The sequence below is a fragment of the Rana temporaria genome, chromosome 9 (genome assembly GCF_905171775.1).
Source record: "Rana temporaria chromosome 9, aRanTem1.1, whole genome shotgun sequence".
Classification (NCBI taxonomy): domain Eukaryota; kingdom Metazoa; phylum Chordata; class Amphibia; order Anura; family Ranidae; genus Rana; species Rana temporaria.
The window spans coordinates 69,372,161-69,392,707 of NC_053497.1; the positions used below are offsets into that span (position 1 = coordinate 69,372,161).

General features: G+C 43.5%; 1 protein-coding gene across 4 annotated transcripts in view; it reads right to left on the bottom strand.

The window, feature by feature from the left end:
* LOC120913631 (PABIR family member 2-like) overlaps positions 1–20,547 on the bottom strand; it is a 60,636-nt gene that overhangs the window by 31,735 nt on the left and 8,354 nt on the right. For 3 of the 4 annotated variants that reach the window (XM_040323732.1, XM_040323730.1, XM_040323729.1), the window contains exons 2-4: positions 18,416–18,494; positions 10,422–10,478; positions 6,968–7,011 (exon numbers count right to left, since the gene is read on the bottom strand). In XM_040323732.1, the coding sequence (XP_040179666.1) occupies positions 6,968–7,011; positions 10,422–10,478; positions 18,416–18,494 (180 nt within the window). The remainder of the gene's footprint in view (positions 1–6,967; positions 7,012–10,421; positions 10,479–18,415; positions 18,495–20,547) is intronic. The other variant, XM_040323731.1, reaches the window with a different exon arrangement.

The window sequence follows — 20,547 nt, forward strand, 5'->3', positions numbered from 1 at the left end:
TTTACAGAAATAAATAAAAGCTGATCATTGCAAGCTTCCCTGCCAGTGTTAAATGATTTGCCTCGTGGAGCTGCGGTGGCTCAACGAGATTGGCACTGCGCTGACAAGCCATTCACCTCTGCAGCTAGGGGTTCGGATCCTGGTCTCGGCTACATGTGAATTGAGTTTGGTGGTCTCAGCCCGGCTCCCGGTGGGTGTGCTATGCGAGGTAAGCCTGCGCTTAGTACGCCCACCCCCCTCCCACAAAAACCACCACACTTACACGCACTCTGAATTGGGTTAACATCACGCACTTTGACCACGCAGTCTCTAAAAAAAGAGGCGAAGGACTAACGGGGCTGGTTGAGCGGGCTAATCCTCTCACTCCCTTATAGGGAGTCCCTCTGCCCCGTTGGGCTTCAAAGCGGAGCAGGTAGGGCGGGCTGTGTGGGAGGACCCCCTCACACACCTGCCATTGCCACCCGGGGCATGGAGAAAGGTGGCAGATTGCCTCTGGGGGAGGCCTGCCTACTCCCAACTCCTGCAGTCCGGCTCCTCTCTCGAGTACACGCACAAAATACACTTTAAAAAAAAAAAAAAAAATTTTTTTTTTAAAGATATATCCATTACATGGATGAGGCAAAGAGAGCTTGTTCTTTTGAAAAACACCAGTGTTACTAACCAGGTGAAAAGAGAAAAAAGCCTAAAGAAGAAGAAGAAAAAAAAAAAAGGAAAAAAAAAAAAAAAAAAAAAAAAAAAAAAGAATAGAACCATCACATCTAAGAACCAATCACATCGATCACGTGATACCCGGTTACCGATAACTGTAATCCACTGTGTCCATTTGGTCACATGAGGGGTGAGCTGTGCATGTTCCTAACCCAGGGCAGGTACAATGACATACATGTATGCGATTGTGCCTGCCTGCCTGCACCGCAGTATATTTACTGTGGTGGTCGGGAAGTGGTAAAAATGGCACTAAAATTATCATTCTGGTACCAAGAAATGCAAACTTATTTACACATTGAATAAAAACAAAAAAAAAAAACACACGGAAAACGTTTAGGCTAGGTTCACATCACGATTTTTACATCCGATAATTGGACCGTTAAATCGGATGGAATCGTATATGACAAAATCGTATGTAATCGTATGTCAAAAAAAAAATCGGATCCTGATTTTAAATAATGTCTGGCAATGGCCATAAAAGAAGATTCTTGAAGTTTCTAGCTCGTTCCAGTGTCTAGTGCGCATGCGTAATAAAAAAAATCGGGTACGATTTATCGGATAAAAACGCACAGTCATCCGATTTATTACGATTTAGATTGACCACAATATAAAAAAAAAAATCGGACACGATTTTAATACGATTTCAAATCAGGACCAAAAATCGTGGTCAAACACGATTTTTGATGCGATTTTAAATCGTATCAAATCTGATGCGGATCAAATCGGATGCACTTGGGGACCTACATTAATGAATGGAAGTGAATGGATACGTTTTGCCATACAGATTTGTACGATTTCAAACCTAAGAATCGTGAGAACAAGTAGGATGATAAAACCGTGGTGTGAATGCACCCTTAAAATAGTAATAAGTAATAAAATAGAAAATAAAATAATAAAAAAAAACAGAAGAAAAAAAAAATTAAGGAAGGGGGGAAGAAGAATTTAATAAAGGCCGATTAGGGTAAACTAAAGCCTAGCACACACGGGCCCAATTGAGCATTGGTCAGTTCAACAGAAACCGACAGAAGCCGGCAAAGAGCCATGACCGAAAATGGTCTGCAGATTGGCTCCCGATCAGTGCTCTCAGCCATTGACTGACTGGAGTGTTATGGAGGGTAGGTCACCCCCCTGTTAGAAGACAAAAGAACAGCAGGGGAGATTTAACGTTGGATAGTTAGTACAGCGGCTCCTCCCGAGTGGTCAGTTTTTTTTATTCAGCCCTGTTGGGTTGAAAAAGAAAAAAAAACTACTAGTGTGTACTAGGCTTTAGGGTAATAAGTAAAGACTATTTGATTAAAATAAGTAACTGACATCACAAGAAGATTGAAGTTTGTTTATTTTGTACTGCAGATGAATGAAACAGGATAACTACAGAATAACAAATGTTACTTTACTTAGTGTCGAAACAGTGTTTATAAACTCTGTATCAGATGTAGTGTTATTTTGTACATCAAATTTCGATTAAGGCTCGGTTCACACCACCGCGACTTGTGACACGTCTAGTGAAACACCAAGTCTCATGACATGTGAAATCCCATGTTAGTCATAGAGATCTGTCTTAATTAGCACTACTGAAGTCGCGCCGTCTTTACAAAAGGTTCCTGTACTACTTCAAGGCAACTTCTATCTGACTTGTGCCCTTAGACTTAAAGGGGTTGTAAAAGGTACAATGGAGTTACAGACAGAAGAACAGGAAGTGAGGATTTCTCAGAAGAAATAAGGACATTTAAAAGCAAAATGGAAGGATGAGGTAAGTGAAGGAGGACTGTACTAAGGTAAAGGAAGCTATTTAGGTAAAAAGAAAATTGTACCGTTACAACCCCTTTAAAAACAGGAGAATATCTTCTTTCTAAAAATACCTAACAAATGTTCTAAAAATTGACAAGCTGTCATGTCAATCTAGTGCAGTGGTTCTCAACCTGGGGGTCGGGACCCCCTTGGGGGTCAAATTATGATTTGCCAGGGGGTCACCAAATCCTGGGCTGTTCCTGGAGCCCCGCAGCCGCCCATTCAGTGCACGGCATGGCTGGGGGGCCGAGACTAGAAGTCAGCTGATGTGAGGAATGTGAAGTGGGAGAGGCTGGAGGAGACCCTTGCTCCTGATTTCAGCATAGGTGTCACTTCTATGAGACACCACAAAGTCTGAGACACCGTGAATGTGGAGTAACACTACCTGTGATTATAGTTGCTATTAAAAGTCCCCACTACAGTTCTCAGATCAGCAGATGACCTTGATTAAGAGCACCTAAGTTGACTGTTTAGAAATCCCACCCAGCACTGCCACTGATCCTATTAACCCCACCCCCCACCAAGAAATAAGAAACGTGAGAAGTACCTGGCTCAGGCTCCATAATGCCCCACCGCTGTGTCACCCAAACTGCAAGGCAGAAACACCCACTGGTCACCTCCTGGCCGTTAACAACAGAGGTAGAGGCCCCCAGGCAACTCACCACCCCACCCGGTGCAGCGCGAGCTGAGACAAGTCTGAGGTGTGCTAAGAAGCCGGCTGCGCTGCGTCTGTCACCTCAGGGAGATTTGCGGTCTTCCTGCAGCGCTAAAACGAGGCCAAACCAAATCCAATATGGCCGCCGAATGTGAAAAAAGCACCATAGGACCACAGGAAAATGGCCGCCGAGCCATATAAAGCGCGACCACGGCAAAATGGCCGCCGTTGCGCATTTAAAAACACCAGAATGACAGAGCACACAGCGCAGCACAGATTAAACAGCTCAGCACACAAAAAGACCAGCAAGTGAACACACACACACAGCCCCCGCTATACACACAGGCCCCGGTGTAATAAAGAGACCCCAGAAAGCCCCCCCTCACAGCCGCTACCCAAATGGGAAAGGAGGGAGAGGAATTAAGGGAGAGAGGAAAGCAGGGCAAACCCTCAGTCGACCTCCCAGGGGAAAATTCCAGCCATACCACCTTACCTGAGCAAGGGGCCACTACTTACCCGTCCTGCGACCACCGGCTGGAGGTACCCCAGACAGAACCAACATCCGCTAAACGGCATGGCTGTCGGCCAGACACACTGTGACAAAGCCATAAAGACCGTTCATATGTGTGCTCCAGAAAAAAATGTTCCCCGGCCGCCCCTGGAGCAAAGGGGCCTGTCGTGGACGACCCAGAGCTGAGCTGAGGGCCGGCACACGCTCAATGGACGAACATGGGGGGACTACAAGAGTCAAGACCCAGCCTGTCACCCAGTCGGCAGTTGATAGAAGAATCTCAGGATCCAAAAATGCAGGAACAAAACAATAAAAAGCGAAAAAAAAAAAATCGCAAGAAAAAAATCTCCAGAGTACAGGACTCCTGACGTTAGGCAGAGAAAAACTGGAGGCTGCTAGAGCAGGGTGTGGGTTATACCTGGGGAGCCACGCCCCCTGGGAGGAGCTGCACTGAGGAAAGTGTTGTTAACACTTAGGCCCCTTTCAGACGGACGGCAGTTTTGCCGCAATTAAAAGCATGTACTTTTTCAGTGAAATTCAAGGCTCTGGGCACTGTGATTAGCTGCATTTGTACATTGCGATTACATGCGGTTACATGCGGCCGCGTTTAGCTGCGGTAGTCATTTCCATAGCAACCCTTTTTATTTTTTTGATTATGATGTGCTTCCTGTTCTTTTTTTTTTTTTCTCACGCTGCTATCCGCAGGTGACACAAAAGACTGCGATTACCTGCGGTTAAGTGCATATAGCTGCGCTAAATCGCACCTGGACGCATTCAATTCTATTTTTTCTATTCGCACCAAACCGCATGCAACGAAATTGCAGCTAAACGTTGTGTGTGAATGGGGCCATAGGAAAGCATTGTGTGCTTTTAGCTGCGGTAGAAAACTAGAAAATCTGCATTCTATCTGTCCATGTGAAAGGGACCTTAAAGTGCTTTTTTTCTGCCTAAATCTCCTGGAAGGAAGCGGATATAACCCCAAGGTCAAAGGCTGCTGTGTCTGTCCATGAACGGAAGAGAAATGAGAACTTGCTTTAAAATTTAACCGATGGACGCCTAACCGATAGGTCAAAACCGATCGTTCGTAAAACTAGCGTTCGTTTTGGGGATGGCACATTCATCACGCTGTAACAGACAGAAAAGCGCGAATCGTCTTTTACCAACACAAAATCAGCCCCATGGGTGGCGCCATTGGATTTGAACTTCCCCTTTATAGTGCCGTCGTACATGGTTTACATGTCCGCCTTCTGACACGATCGGTTAATTAACCGATGGTGTGTAGGCGCGACAGACCATCAGTCAGCTTCATCGGTTAACCGATGAGAACGGTCCTTCCAACTTTTAACCCCCCACTTGCGGCAGAAAAGGGGTTAAATCACCCACAAAGCGCTGCTGCAGCTTGGCGGCGCTGCCCATTGATTTCAATCAGCAGGAGCGCTGTAGGAGCGGTGTATACACCGCTCCTACAGCGCCTTAAAGATGCTGCTTGCAGGACTTTTTTTGACGGCCTGTCAGCGCACCGCTCCAGTGTGCAAGAGTTCTTTTTTTTTGCTATAGCGCCTGAAAAGCGCTTCAGTGTGAAAGGGGTCTTAGGCTCAATGCACACTAACATTTTTTTAAGCTTCTAAAATCTGCCATTAGCTTTTTGTCAGCTCCTAGAAGCTAAAATAGTGTTATCCTATATGTCCATGCACGCTACTTCAGGCGATTAGCATTTTTTGAGCTTCAGCATCTAGGAGCAGAAAAAATTGTTTTTGTATCGTTTCTTGGAGTGTTTTTCCAGTAGAAAACCCTGCTAAATGCAAGAATAGTGTTTTTGGGGCCTTTTCTTCCCTATTAGGTTCCTTGCACAATAGCGTTTTGATTAAGCTAAAAAAAAAAATGCAGGAAAGTGCAGGATAAAAAAATGCTTTTTGTAGCAGCGTTTTTGCAGTAAAAGAAAAAAAAAAGCTAAAAAAAAAAAACATTTAGGGAGTGTTTCTGCTATGGTGTAGGGCAGGGATATGCAATTAGCGGACATCCAGCTGTTGCAGAACTACAAGTTCCATGAGGCATAGCAGGACTCTGACAGCCACAAGCATGACACCCAAAGGCAGAGGCATGATGGGACTTGTAGTTTTGCAACAGCTGGAGGTCTGCTAATTGCATATCCCTGGTGTAGGGAATCGCCAGCTTAAAATGCTGATATCTGAATGATGCCTGTAGCTGCAGGCATCATTCAGATATAGCCCCACAAAGCCGGGACGTCATATGACGGCCTCTGGGCACAAATTGGTTAAAAAGAAGAATTCAAGTTCTAAAGCCATTTTGGCTATACTTCTCGAAATCACAGGAGTGTAGTTCTTTCTGCACTCCTGTGACCCTAAAGCCAGTCCAGGCTCTAAAAAGATCTCAACCATACGGTTCTGTAATCCACTCAAAAGCCTGGACTTGCAGCTGGCCCAGCCTCTCAGAGAGCCAATGAGAGCCTGAGCCTGTGCCGCCTCCACAGCTCAGCGTTTCAGAGGATAGGTGTTAAGACTGACAGTCACCGCTCTCTGAAGGCTAAAAAAACTAGCAGTCAGTGGTGTTTGATCGCTCGGTTCTGTCTTAGGGCGGGAGGGGGGAAGGGGGGGGAGATGCAGCATCGGATCGATGCTACATCCATCTAGGCGAGTATCTTTTTATTTTATTTTAGAAGCCCCTACTTCTCTTTTAAAAGACTTTTCATTATTCATGCAAGATATTTTTGCTATGTAGTTGGGGATCCTGGCAAAGACCAAGGCGCAGACAAAGGAAAGTTCCAGTATGAGCACTCAGATACAATGACCTTTACAGAACATCAATGGTATTCATCAGTAAGGCCTAGATGAATGTCACCTTTGATATGTCATAAATTGAAATCCAATTGTTTCCATTGTCTCTTACGAGTTACTATATTTCCTTAGTGTTGCACTGCAAAATGCCGGTCACTGCTAGAACACACAGAAAACAAATTGTTTTCTGTGTGTCCTATTCACACAGACATGCTCCAGCATACTGTATAGAATCGCTAATCACTGTACAGCAAAGCAGCACATCATCGTACACAGTGAAAAAAAAGCTGTGTTATGCGTCGAATCGCACACAACGCCCTCTACTGACCCTAAACCCATGTGCACACACACATTTCATAGCAATGATAGAAATGTTTTATTTCACTTGATGGTTAAACCTAAGTTCCTATAAAAAAACTGGAACTGAGACCAGGATGGACCTTTATATATTAGAACATGAAAATGTTAGAAAAGTATAAGATTTGTTATTTAAGTAGGAAGTAAACTTACCGCTCACGGGCAGTTTCACGATTCATCAAATCGGCGCCTTCCTCCTAAAATAAATACATAAATGGTAAGAAAAATCAACTTGAAAACAAGTACAGAAGCAAAAATGTGCAGACGATATTATTCAGAATTTTTACTTGGAATTGCACACTCCCCTCCTAATTGCTTCCAAACCACTGTAAGGCCGATTTGTGAGACTTGGAGGAAATGTGAACAACTGCAAACAACAATCAGAATCATTGTTTCATTTTCCCACACAAAGATAAATGAAGCCCAATCGGTTGCCACTAGCAGCTGCTTCATTCTTACTTTACTGTTCTCTGCTCTAGTTTACATAAATCATTCCTAGGCTCTTCAAAAAAACTCTCATCAGAAGATAAATTGTTAAATCCCCCAGGGGACCCAGTGCATATCCCACCTGTCCCTGTAAAATATGTGCTGCGTTTTAGAAATAACTGGATTTTTTTGTTACTCACTTTAAAATCTCTTTATCAGAGTTCAATGATTGATACAGCTCTTCTAAATCTTGACCATAGGGTTTCCTAGCTCCACCATAGATTAGGACACTAGGCAGAAACGAGCACAGCACCCCCTATGGGCAGTCCCCTCTGGTATAAACCCCCTTCTCTGCTATAGGCAATCTAGTTCATAACAAAGCAGTGCCATAATTATAAACTCCAATAGAGCGGTGCTGCCATCTCCAACAATGAACTCAGAGAAAGACATTTTACAGGGAGTAACAGAAAATCCAATTTTCTCTTATGTTCATTGACAGACGCAGCTCTTTTGAATATTGACCACAGGGATGTCCCAAAGCATTGCCTCAAGGGGTGACAAAAAACTGGAGCAACCAGGCAAACATGCCAACCACCCAAACTCCTCCTTAAGAAATCTAAACAGCAACCTGTAAAACCTTGCTGCCAAAACCATTTAAAAGTTGAAAACAAATCGAATTTGTAAAAGTGTGCTAAGGCGACCAGGTAGTCGCCTTTGCAAACCCAAAACAGATGCCCGATGCTTGAAAGCCCAGGGGGCACTCATGGCCCAGGTGGAGTGTGCCATAATGGGGAAGAGAGGAGCCAACACGAAATTGCGGCAGAGGAAGCCGCCAGGCCTTTCCCTGGGCCATCCATGAGCATTTACAAGAGAATCCGACTTCCAGCGTGAGGCCATAGTGGAGAGGTACACAGGAACCAGCAATACCACATTCAAGGAGTGCAATGCAACATCTTTAGGATGCGACGGCTGTGGACACAAGAAAGGCAAGACGATGTCCTTAGGTGAAAAATCTGACACCACCTTCAGAAGAAAGGAGGGGAATGGAAAGAGAACCAATATATCCTTGTATAGAACCAAACTAGGAAGACTTACAAGATCACCATGATTAAGCAGGAAAATATCCCAAATGCTCTCAAAGGGAGGCTTCTGGATAACCAGTAGAACCACATTCAAACTTCCAAATTGATTAAATCGCATAGGGGGTGCCAGACATAGAATACCTTTATTAAAAGTTTGAAGCAGGGAGTGTGTGGTCGCTGAAAGGGATGCCGTAAAAAAATAGCAAAGGCAGAAACTTGACTCTTAATGTTACTTAAGACACGTTTGTGTTCAACAAACCGCTGAGAAAAAGCCAACAACCAAACCACCGAGAAGAAACGTGGATGGACACTCAGAGCCTCGCACCAGGCAAAATAAGCCTTCAAGGTGTGATGATATATCTTCCAAGAGGTAGACTTGAAAGCCTTCAACATTGTGGGGAATCATCGAACCCAACAAAACCCTTCCCCTCAAAACCTTTCAGTAACCATGCCATCAAAACAAGAGACGTTCAAGCAGGGTGGTAGGCTGGACTTTGGGACGCGAGGTCCTCCCAAAGAGGCAACAACCAGGGAGCATTTGTGACCAACTGCACCATATCGGTGTATAAATGATGACGCGGCCAGTCTGAAGCCAACAGAATGACTGGAATCCCTTCGGCCTCCATCCTGTGCAGCAAGTGAGGGAGCAGCTTGAAAGGAGCAAAGAAGGAAATGAGGTGAAACTAGCCTCATAGTGCCATCAGTGCTTCCGTTGCATTCATTACAATGTCACGCTCTTTCACCTTAAACTCGGGCACCAATGTAGGCAGATCTGCCAAAACATATCCAAGTGCAGGGACCACTCCCCCTGATCCAGCATCTGATGACGCCAGGAATGGACGTTGAACTCTCCCCAGCCAGACGGGCTGCCATCCGTCATGACGACCGTCCAGTGGAGGGGGAAGAAAAATCTTCCAGCTTGCAGGACAGGGGACTGCAGCCACCAGAGGAGGGAGGCTCTCGTCAACCAGTCCAAACTAATATGTTTATCTAGGGAGGATGTAGATTCGTCCCATTTGGAAAGGATTTCCCCCCTGCAGAACTGTGATATGGAACGGCGCCTACGGGATCTCCTCAAAAGGTGGACACCTAAAGACCCATAGTTGGTCCATGGGGAGAAACACTTTGGCCTGCTCCGAGTTGAGAATCAGGTCCAGATACACTAGTCGTCTGGTTAGGGTAGACTTCTTGAGGTTCAGGACCTGTCTGAAGTCCTGCGGGGAGCGCATATTAATCTCCACATTGTCCCTCAGTGCAGCCTGGGAGTTTGCCTGCAGGAGCAGATTGCCCAAATAACCAGTCATGGCAATTCCATCGTCTCAGCAATGCTAGGACTGAAGTCAGCACCTTGGCAAATACCCAGGAAATGTGCATCCCTAACTGCAAAGCTTAGGAACAGCTGATAGAGATATACAGCTTTGATTTTATTGGGGACAAGTGCAATGGCTGGACTACTCCTTTAACTCATGAGATAACTTTTTTAAAGTAGACTATGAAAAAAGGTTAACGTTACCAACAGACCCTCACCCACAAACATCTAGCCTGTGGTAGCACATTCTCGCATGTCACTCATGCCTCCTGAAGTAATGGGAACAGGGGCTAAGATATTTTCAGTTAATTTTTTTTCAGATGTCCATAAAGTGGACCTTCCATTTACATGGAAGGTACACTTTAAAAAAATAAATAAACCTTACTATAAAGGGAAAGATCACGTTTCTGGAAACATGGGAAATAGCAAGCACTCCTGTCCGTTGGTCACACAGAGGTAATTTCTGCTAAAAGAGACTAGCATGAATTTTTGCTGAGAACTCATTTTGAGTCACCGTTTATAGATCACTTAAAAGTAAATTAACATTTTATGTGTTTTACCCATTAGTAAAAGTTTGACAGAAGATAGAGATGGGGAGTAGTAAAGTACTATAAAAAGTGCTATAGTACTAGGCATGAGGCAGAGAGTACATCTGAAATGGTTCTCTTTTTAAGCACTTTGAAAAATGCAAGCTGGATCCAAAATGGCACCTCAAGGTAGATTCACCTGTCCAAACCATTTAGGATTTGGTTAACATGCAAACATAAAACTTCTAGAACTTTTATGTTACCCTTTTCAGCTGATACAGACGGCTGCTTGGGATTCGGATGGGAGAGGTTGATGGTGCCTACAGACAGAAAAAAACAAATAATTTAACTTTCTAACGTTGGCATTTAATTTAGGCTCCATTCACACCTTGTACGACTCCAAAGTTGCGCCGACATTGGAGTGCAACTTTGACGCAACTTGGATATGACTTTGGCTTTGACCCGTGATAATGCACAACTGTTGCATTGTATAACATTCAGGTACAATTTCTATGCAACTTTTGAGGGTTAACATTGAAGTCTATAGCCCTCAAGTTGCATGAAAGTCAGACAAAAGTAGTGCATAAACTATTCTGAAGTTGCTGCAACTTTAAAGGGGTTGTAAAGGAAAAAAATGTTTTCATAATAAGCATCCTTTACCTGCAGACATTCCTCTTTTCACTTCCTCATTGTTCGTTTTTGCTCAGAAGTTGCTCTATTTCTTCTCTGTTCACTTCCTGCTTGTCTGATTTTACTGACCACCGTGATGGGAGGCTTTACTGCGGTGGTCAGTAACGTGCTCACCCCCTCCTGGGAACTACATCTATGCGGCAGGACGCTCTCTACGTGTTAGAGACTTCAAGGAGGTGTGAATTACTGGGTGTGCCGCAATGCATACTGGGAAATGTAGTTCTTACATGAACGAGCGATGAAAACCAGGAAGTGAATGAGAGAACAGAAACTAGAATGCCGGAGGTGATATAGATGAAGGAATTTAATAGGTGTTTACTCGTTTTTTTAACAGAATCATTACACTATTGCAGACATTAATTTTAGGGGGAAAAAAATTTCTTTACAACTCCTTTAAGTTGCACATATATAAATGGTTATCATTGGAAAACATGGGGAACGACTTTGATGTCCAAGTGTGAATAGAGCCTTATTAAGTTATAAATGCACGGCAAATTATGTAGCAGTCACAGCCTCTATGCAGATATCTGACTCACATATGCAAATAAATGTAAAAGCGGAATTACACTCTCTCAATCGCCTTTTTGTTTTTTCATTCTTTAAAATTTTCTCAGTTAGTTCCTGGTTTCTATGCCTAGACAAAAGTAGATACATTCCAGGAGTATTTTTCCATCCAAGCACACCCTCCTCCCTGGATGCCTGAAGTAGGGGGCAGATAGATTGCAGGAAGTAAATGCTACATGAATCATCTGCCTTTAGACTCCCTTCACACATGCGGACCATTCAGATCCGCCTGTAAGTTTTTTCAGGCTGATCTGAACGGGCACTCCATGTACCTCTATGGAGCGTCGGATGTCAGCGGTTACATCAGCCCCGATTCGATCCTCTCCACTAAAATTTGACGGATGCAAACCCTATTTTGCATCCGTCTGGGGGATTGGATGAAAACGAACAGACGGTTCATTTTCATCTGATCCCCCATAGAGGAGATCGGAGATCGGACTGGTCATCTGTCGGCTCAGCGGGGATCAACGGAGCGATCCCGCTGAGCAAGCAGATGTTTAGAAACGGATCCTCACGGGACCCGCACGTGTGAAAGGGGCCTTACTCAAGATGCCCATAAACTGCTAGGGAGTGTTTTTCAACGTGATTTCTCAGCAAAATAGAGCATGGAGACTTGGAGTTTGCCTTGAATAATTAAAATAAACTAAATAGCATTTTGCCTTGGGGTGCTCAGATACAGTGTAGTTCTGCTTTAAGGATCTCATATCAACAGAGATTTCACTCTCAAGTTAATATCATGGCAGATGGTTTTAACCAACACACATAAAGCTTCCTGTCTGCACTGCAATCAAGAGGTCTGAAAGGTTAGTAATTTGAAAAAACATTTTAATTCACCATATGGGACATTTATGTACATTATGCAATATTTCTGACAAGATATCTAAGAAACTGGAACCGATCTGCGAAGGATAAGCAAAACGTCAAATCCCTTCAAGGCTAACATATGTTGCAGAATTTTCATCCTTTAGGACCCATTCAAAACAGATGCATTCTGGCTATGCTGACTGCTATCTCTAGAGCACAGACAAGGGAAAAATGGTGCGTTTCTTGTGTCGTCAGTTCACACCACAGCTACGGTGTGTGCTGAAAGAAAGTAATGCATGTAGTACTTTATTCAGTGAAGCGGGTTACAATGCGAACCAGTGCATTACAATGATGTCATGGAGAATATAACTCACGACCTTTCAATAAATTTCTGTGAGAAAAAAAGAAAGGAGGAAAGTATTAGGCTGTTTCTCACACCATACACTAGCAACTGTGCAATCAGCACGACTCCTTGTCATGAATAGGCCCTTAAGGAAACCGTAGATCTTCACTGTTTTTCTGTAGATACTTGAATACGTTGGTCCAGTGACCAAATATCTTTTAAAAATAAATGCCAAACAGGAGGCTCTTTTTTTTTTTTTTTTACATAAGAATGCTGTCAATTATAATGGCCGCAACATTTGGCCAAAAAAAAAATACAAAATTTACAGCTTTAAGTTTGTTAGTATGGTTTAAGAACAAAGTAGCAGTCCCAAGTCTAAGGATGATTGGTAATAATCATTTTAGTGGATGGTTGTTGATCTTACAATGGGTGGAGGGGGTCTCAGCTATTAGAGCAGTGGTCATCAACCCTGTCCTCAGGGCCCACTAACAGGCCAGGTTTACAAGATAACTGTAATACATCACAGGTGATACTCATTTGCTGCTCAGTGATTGCAGTATTCTAGTCTGCATCTCCCCAAGGTAATACATAAGACCTGGCCTGTTAGTGGACCCTGAGGACAGGGTTGATGACCACTGTATTAGGCTGGGTTCACACTACTACACTACTTTCATCCTACTTTGCTCTGTGTTCAATGTTTCCCTATGAGAGCGTCTTGTAGTGTCCTACACAAGTCGGTCCGACTTTGAAAATGCTCCCTGTACTACTTTTGGTCCTACATTGATCCTACTTCAGGCCCATTGAATATCATTGAAGTCGGACCAAAGTAGTATCCTGTTCATGAAAGTAGGATGGATGTAGGACCAATGTAGCAGAGCAAAGTGGATGAAAGTAGTGTAGTAGTGTGAACCCAGCCTAAGAGTATAAATTATATTTAAGATTAAGTGGAGGGTAGGATGTCAATTGAAGGATTACTGGTTAATAAAGTTAGTTTGATACCATTGTACTATAGATTGTTCGATATCTGTAGGCAAGATTGTTCGATATCTGTAGGCAAGATTGGAATGAAAGATTCCTAGTTTTGACCCCTGAAAACGTAGCAACATGTGTCCATAAACAAAGAGTTTGGGTAGATTCACTTGTAGAGAATGGCTTCAAGTGCTACATGGATATGATGTTTTCACTGTAGTATGTACCCCATTGAAGATATTTCTCTCCCATCTTCCTGTTCACATTTTGATCTACTATTAGCACGTTTAACCACTTAAGCCCCGGACCAATATGCAGCCTAAAGACCCAAGGTGTTTTTACAGTTCGGGACTGCGTCGCTTTAACAGACAATTGCGCGGTCGTGCGACGTGGCTCCCAAACAAAATTGGCGTCCTTTTTTCCCCACAAATAGAGCTTTCTTTTGGTGGTATTTGATCACATCTGCGGTTTTTAGTTTTTGCGCTATAAACAAAAATAGAGCGACAATTTTGAAAAAAAAGCAATATTTTTTACTTTTTGCTGTAATAAATATCCCCCAAAAACATATATAAAAACATTTTTTTTCCTCAGTTTAGGCCGATACGTATTCTTCTACCTATTTTTAGTAAAAAAAATCGCAATAAGCGTTTATCGATTGGTTTGCGCAAAATTTATAGTGTTTACAAAATAGGGGATAGTTTTATTGCATTTTTTTTTTTATTTTTTTTTTACTACTAATGGCGGCGATCAGCAATTTTTTTCGTGACTGCGACATTATGGCGGACACTTCGGACAATTTTGACACATTTTTGGGACCATTGTCATTTTCACAGCAAAAAATGCATTTAAATTGCATTCTTTATTGTGAAAATGACAGTTGCAGTTTGGGAGTTAACCACAGGTGGCGCTGTAGGAGTTAGGGTGCACCTAGTATGTGTTTACAACTGTTTGGGGGTGTGGCTGTAGGAATGACGTCATCGATCGTGTCTTCCCTATAAAGGGAATGACGCGATCGATGCGCCGCCATAGTGAAGGACGGGGAAGCCGTGTTTACACACGGCTCTCCCCGTTCTTCAGCTCCGGGGAGCGATCGCGACGGAGCGGCTATAAACAAATAGCCGCGCCGTGGTCCCGGATCGCTCCCCGAGCGGACCCGACCCCCGCATGTAGCGGGGGGGTCCCGATCGGACCCCCCACCCGCTAATAGGCGAGGACGTACGTGTACGCCCATGTGCCTGTACGTGCCATATTGTGGACGTATATGTACATGCGGGGGGCGGGAAGTGGTTAACATACAAGATTACAATTACAGATCACTGCTAACTACAAAATCTCCTAAAATAGTAAACTAAGGATTATAATGTGAAATGTATCTAAATATCAGGCAAAATGTCCCTAGCGATGAATAGCTTATTTCTTCTTAACAACTTAAGGAAGAATTTCCCCTTTAATGACCGGGCCATTTTTTGCGATACGGCACTGCATCGCTTTAACTGACAATTGCGCGACATTGTGCCCAAACAAAATTGACTTCCTTTTTTTGCCACAAATAAAGCTTTCTTTTGGTGGTATTTGATCACCTCTACGGTTAAAAATTTTTTGCGCTATAAACAAGAAAGCGCTACAAAAAAAAAAAAAAAATGTTATATATATATATATATATATATATATATATATTTATTATGGCTGTTACTGACCAAAATTTTTGTGTTCGATTAATCGTTTTTTTTTTTAATCGACTAATTTTGATTAATTATAACGCACATACAGATCCAACTACTTTTAGCTGATCTCCTCCTTGCAGGCTGATTCTCAATGCAGCTACCAACCACTGGAAAAATGGATAGCAGGATACACAAAACACACAAAGGCAGCGCTCGATGGGAATAGCATTAAAAGTTTTATATTCTTCAAGTAGGTAACAAAATAAATATTGCTCTTCAGATGGACACGGCAAGCCCCGCCGGTGTCCGTGACGTCACCGGATCTCCGACGGAACTCCCTGAAACCGGCGGAGAGGCGAGTACAAATCAAAATAATTTTGATCAATCCAAAAAATTAAAGATTAATCGATGAATTAATAGTTCATTTCCACAGCCTATATATATATATATATATATATATATATATATATATATATATATATATATATATATTTTTTTTTTACTTTTTGTTATAATAAATATCCCACAATTAAAAAAATAAAATAAACGTCTTCATCTGTTCTGGTGGACATTGCTATGAACATCGGGTCCCCCGCCGTGCAGCTGGCGTGCGCCTGATAGAGCTGTTTAATAGACATGTGCAATTTGTTTAGTTACAAATTTGTTTAACGAATTTAGAGAAATTCGTTCATTCAGAAATATCCGAATATTTGGAAATTAAAAAATTCAAAAATATGAAAAACCATAAATTCGAAAATCCAAGAAGAATGAAAATTCAAAAGAATGAAAATCCAAAAAATTAAGAGCAAAGAGCCAGCTCTCTGCAGCCTGAAGACCGAGATCCGATCGATTAGCAGTCTTTAATTGCTAATTTTTCAGTCCGGAGCCAGTGGGGGACAGATGCAGCACTAATACTGCATCTACCTAATTTAGTTTTTTTCACGTTACCGAACTTCTCTCTTTTAAAGTGATATTAAAGCTTTGAATTAATTGTATTCTTTAAATTAAACAAAAAAATGTCATACTTACTTGCTCTGTGCAATGGTTGCACTTTCTCTGAGCCCCAATCCTCCTCCACTCGTTTACCCTGCCGACACTCCTCCCAACACCCGAGTGCCCCTACGGAAAGTGGCTTTCTATGGGTGCCCTCGTGTGGGCTCGCTACGAAACTACCCTGTCTGTGCTTATTGACAAAGGCAGGCGGGACTCAGCCCTGTCCCCCCGCTCCATCTTCATAGGATTTGAATGAAGGGAGGAGGAGCCAATGGCTTCCGCAGCCATCAATCTGCCCTGTGAGGAGGGAAATAGCTGGGAGAGCCACTGCTCTTGTGCATATTGCTGGATCAAGATTGAAAATTAACCACTTGCCGACCGTTTCAAGCAGAATGGCACGGGCAGGCAGATTTGCGTACAGGTACGTCCCTTTAAATCTGCCGCCCGGCGCATGCCTCGCGAGTGCAGCCACGGGTCCCGGGAACATTAAGTTTCCGGGACCCGCGGTGGGCACGCGTGCCATTCTGCTGACATACATCGGTGTGCGTCGGTCGTCAAGTGGTTCATTTTCAATCTTGATCCTGCGATTGCGGTCTGCAAGAGCAGAACAGAGGAATGCCTTTGTAACACTGATGACCGTTCCCCGTGATCACAGTAAGGCCGCGTACACACGGGCAAACATGTACAATGAAACCGGTCCGCCGGACCGTTTTCACCGTACATGTCTGCCCGGGGATTTCTGTACGATGGCTGTACTAACCATCGTACAGTAACCCACGTGTAAACGACGATGAAGCGGCGACGTGGGCGGGCCTGCCGGTTAAATGCTTCCACGCATGCGTCGAAGTCATTCGAGGGATGGCGGGCGCTCGGACATGTACGGTAGGTCTGTACAGACGACCGAACATGTCCGAGCGGGCAGGATTCCAGCGGACTGTTTTAAAACAAGTCCAGAAATATTTCCCCGCTGGGAAAAGGCCTGGCGGGCAAATGTTTGCTGGAATCCTGCACGCTCGGGCCTACACGCGACCGAACATGTCTGCTGAAACTGGTCCGCGGACCAGTTTCAGCAGACATGTTCGGTCGTCTGTACGGCCCATTAGAATCACAGTAAGAATCACTCCCTAGAAAACACTTAACCCCTGCAGCGCCACCTAGTGGTTAACCTCTTCACTGCCAGTGTCATTTTTACAGCAATCAGTGCATATTTATAGCACTGATCGCTGTAAGAATGACAATGGTCCCAAAATGGTGTCAAAAGTGTGCGATATGTCCGCCATAATATTACAGTCACGATAAAAAAAAAACGCTGATCGCCGCCATGACTAGTAAAAAAAAAAAAATGCTCTCCGCTTTCCTGCAGTGCAAAAAACTGACACATAAAAAAAATTGTGTCGCTACACCCCCTCTCCTGTGACAGACAGACTAAGAAGCGGTCTCATGCACGAGAATTTGATAGAAAGGGCCGTGCACACAGCACTTATCACCTTCCCACCTCCTCCGGCTCCCCCAGGATTGGCTGTTATGCACCTGAGCATTGTGGGACTAGATGGCATCAGGTGGTGCCTCCCTGGATCTCCTATTGTTTGGGACTCATGAGGGGACATGGCTAGCCAACGGGGTTTGTGCCATCCCGCTGTGAGCTTGGAAATTTTCAGAAGCACCAGTGAGGGGGTGAGCGTCGTGCACGCACTAGTACATGTGCGCTGCTATTCCAAGACAGGGAAGGAAGTCCAGTGATGTCACGACTCCATCTCCCAAGCTCTGGGCGTTCACAGAAAAGGAGATATTCAGCCGGGTGTAACAAAAAAACACAGTGGTAAAACAAGGTACAAATAATGCGATTTACTTGATCATCTTACAGACTGCAAACATCTGTTAGTCTATAATAATTGTGGAACATTCTCCAAAAGGATATTTAATAATTAAAGATTATCCATTGATTTCTTGTGAAAAAAAAAAAAAAGATTATCCATTGGACCCGATCACAAGAACTGAAGGAAAGGAAGGTGTCCTGTTTTCCAAAGCTACTGAACACCTTCCAATTATTACTACTATACAGGATTTATATAGCGCCAACATAAAGGCAGACAGTACAGTTACAATACAATTCAAAACAGGAGGAATCAGATTGTCATCTTTTAACTGGAAATGACAGAAAGCATCTTATACTTTTTTTTTGCCCCCCCAGCAGTATTAAAAACCAGCTCTGTTATTCCTCTATTCTTACCACACTTTGACGATTCACCACAGTAGTGCTGTTTCTACGAGCTCTGGATCCGGAAGGCTGAAATACCTGGCAGTGATCACTGCAAAACAGAAATAAAGTTACATTGACAACTTTCTTGCCATTATCCAATTTGTAGAGCTGCAAGTGCCAGTGTTGTTATCGTCATCCTTGCTTTAATACTTTGTGAGTCAATAGGACAGGCATGCAGCTATTAAAGCTGTGACTCCTGATGTATTCATCTGTTCTAGGGCAGAAGATCAAGTAGGAAACATGACACCCCCAAAGCTTGTACTTTCACCAACAAGCCAGCACCGCATCTCTATCATGACAGCGTCCGTTTAAAGGGAAATTTCCCTTTATACATTATCTATACAATATAAAAATGTTATAAAACCACCACTTCGAAATGTGTAGGTTGTCAACCAAATGAAGTGTTAATGTGAATCTCCACTTGTTACTAATGCCTTTCCCAAACATCACTGCCAAGTTCAACAACTGCCATTCCACTGTCCAATGAGATTGTCTCAGTGGCCAGTAGAGGAAATAGAGTTTGAATTTCAGATACAGGATACGCCATTTTGTCTCTAATGCTAGACTTTGCAGTGTAGTGAAATACCCTGTACCACTACACTGCAGTGGTACAGATCTCAAGTGGACACTTTAAATTCTGTATCCGTCCCACCTCCATCACAGGGCAAATAATGGGCCTGCATGTTCCAATGGGAGAGGGAATGGGCATGGACCTAGTGACCAAAGTCCAACTGGTCAGGTCAAAAATAGGAGGACCTGGATGTCCGAATGGGAGACAAATAGCATACCTTGCAAGTGCCCCAGTGGTTTTCCAGGACCCTTTCAGCCCTAACCAAAAAAAGCACTAGTGAAAATCAGAGGACCAAATACCCTGTTCCACTACACTGCAGTGTTACAGATCTCAAGTGGACACTTTAAATTCTGTATCCGTCCCACCTCCATCACAGGGCAAATAATGGGCCTGGATGTTCCAATGGGAGACACATAGCACGTTATCTGCATGTGCCCCAGAGGTTTCCTAGGACCCCTTCAGCCCCTAGCAATACTACAATACGTGCAATATCCTTGATGTGAACTGTGGATAAATGAGTATGGCCGTGACCCCGGGAATGGGTTGTTAACGGAAAACGTTGTCTATTTTGGCCTCTGCTGCAACCTATTGTAAACATTTTGTGTTTTGATATTTTTGAATGTACATATTTCAAATAAAGCTCATTAACCACTTGAGACCCGGACCAAAATGCAGGTAAAGCGTTTATCGATTGGTTTGCACAAAACTTATAGTGTTTACAAAATAGGGGATAGTTTAATTGCATTTTTATTAAAACATTTTTTTTTTTACTACTAATGGCGGCGATCAGCGATTTTTTTCGTGACCGCGACATTATGGCGGACACATCGGACAATTTTGACCCATTTTTGGGACAATTGTCATTTACACAGCAAAAAATGCTATAAAAATGCATTGTTTACTGTAAAAATGACAATTGCAGTTTGGGAGTTAACCACTAGGGGGCGCTGAAGGGGTTAAGTGTGACCTCATATGTGTTTCTAACTGTAGGGGGCGGGGCTGGACGTGTGACATCATTGATCGTGTTTCCCTATATCAGGGAACACACGATCAATGACAGCGCCACAGTGAAGAACGGGGAAGGTGTGTTTACACACAGCTCTCCTCGTTCTTCAGCTCCGGGGATGGATCGTGGGACTCCAGTGGCAATCGGGTCCGCGCGCCCGCGACCCACGGCTGGGCACTTAAAGAGGACGTACAGGTACATGCTTGTGCCCAGCCGTGCCATTCTGCCGACGTATATGTGCAGGAGGCGGTCCTTAAGTGGTTAATCTAGTGCATTGTTGGTTCACTTACCTTTTCTTTTGATTTCCCTTCTAAATGTTTTTTTCTTTGTTTGAATTTCTCACTTCCTGTTTCTCCTCAGTAAGCTTTCCACCATCATCCGAGTGGTGGAAAGTCATTTAGAATAGCTTACTGAACAGCTTACTGAGGAGGAACAGGAAGTGAGAAATTTAGACAAAGAAAACAAAGAAAAAAAAACATTTAGAAGGGAAATGAAAGGAAAAGGTAAGTGAACCAACAATGCACT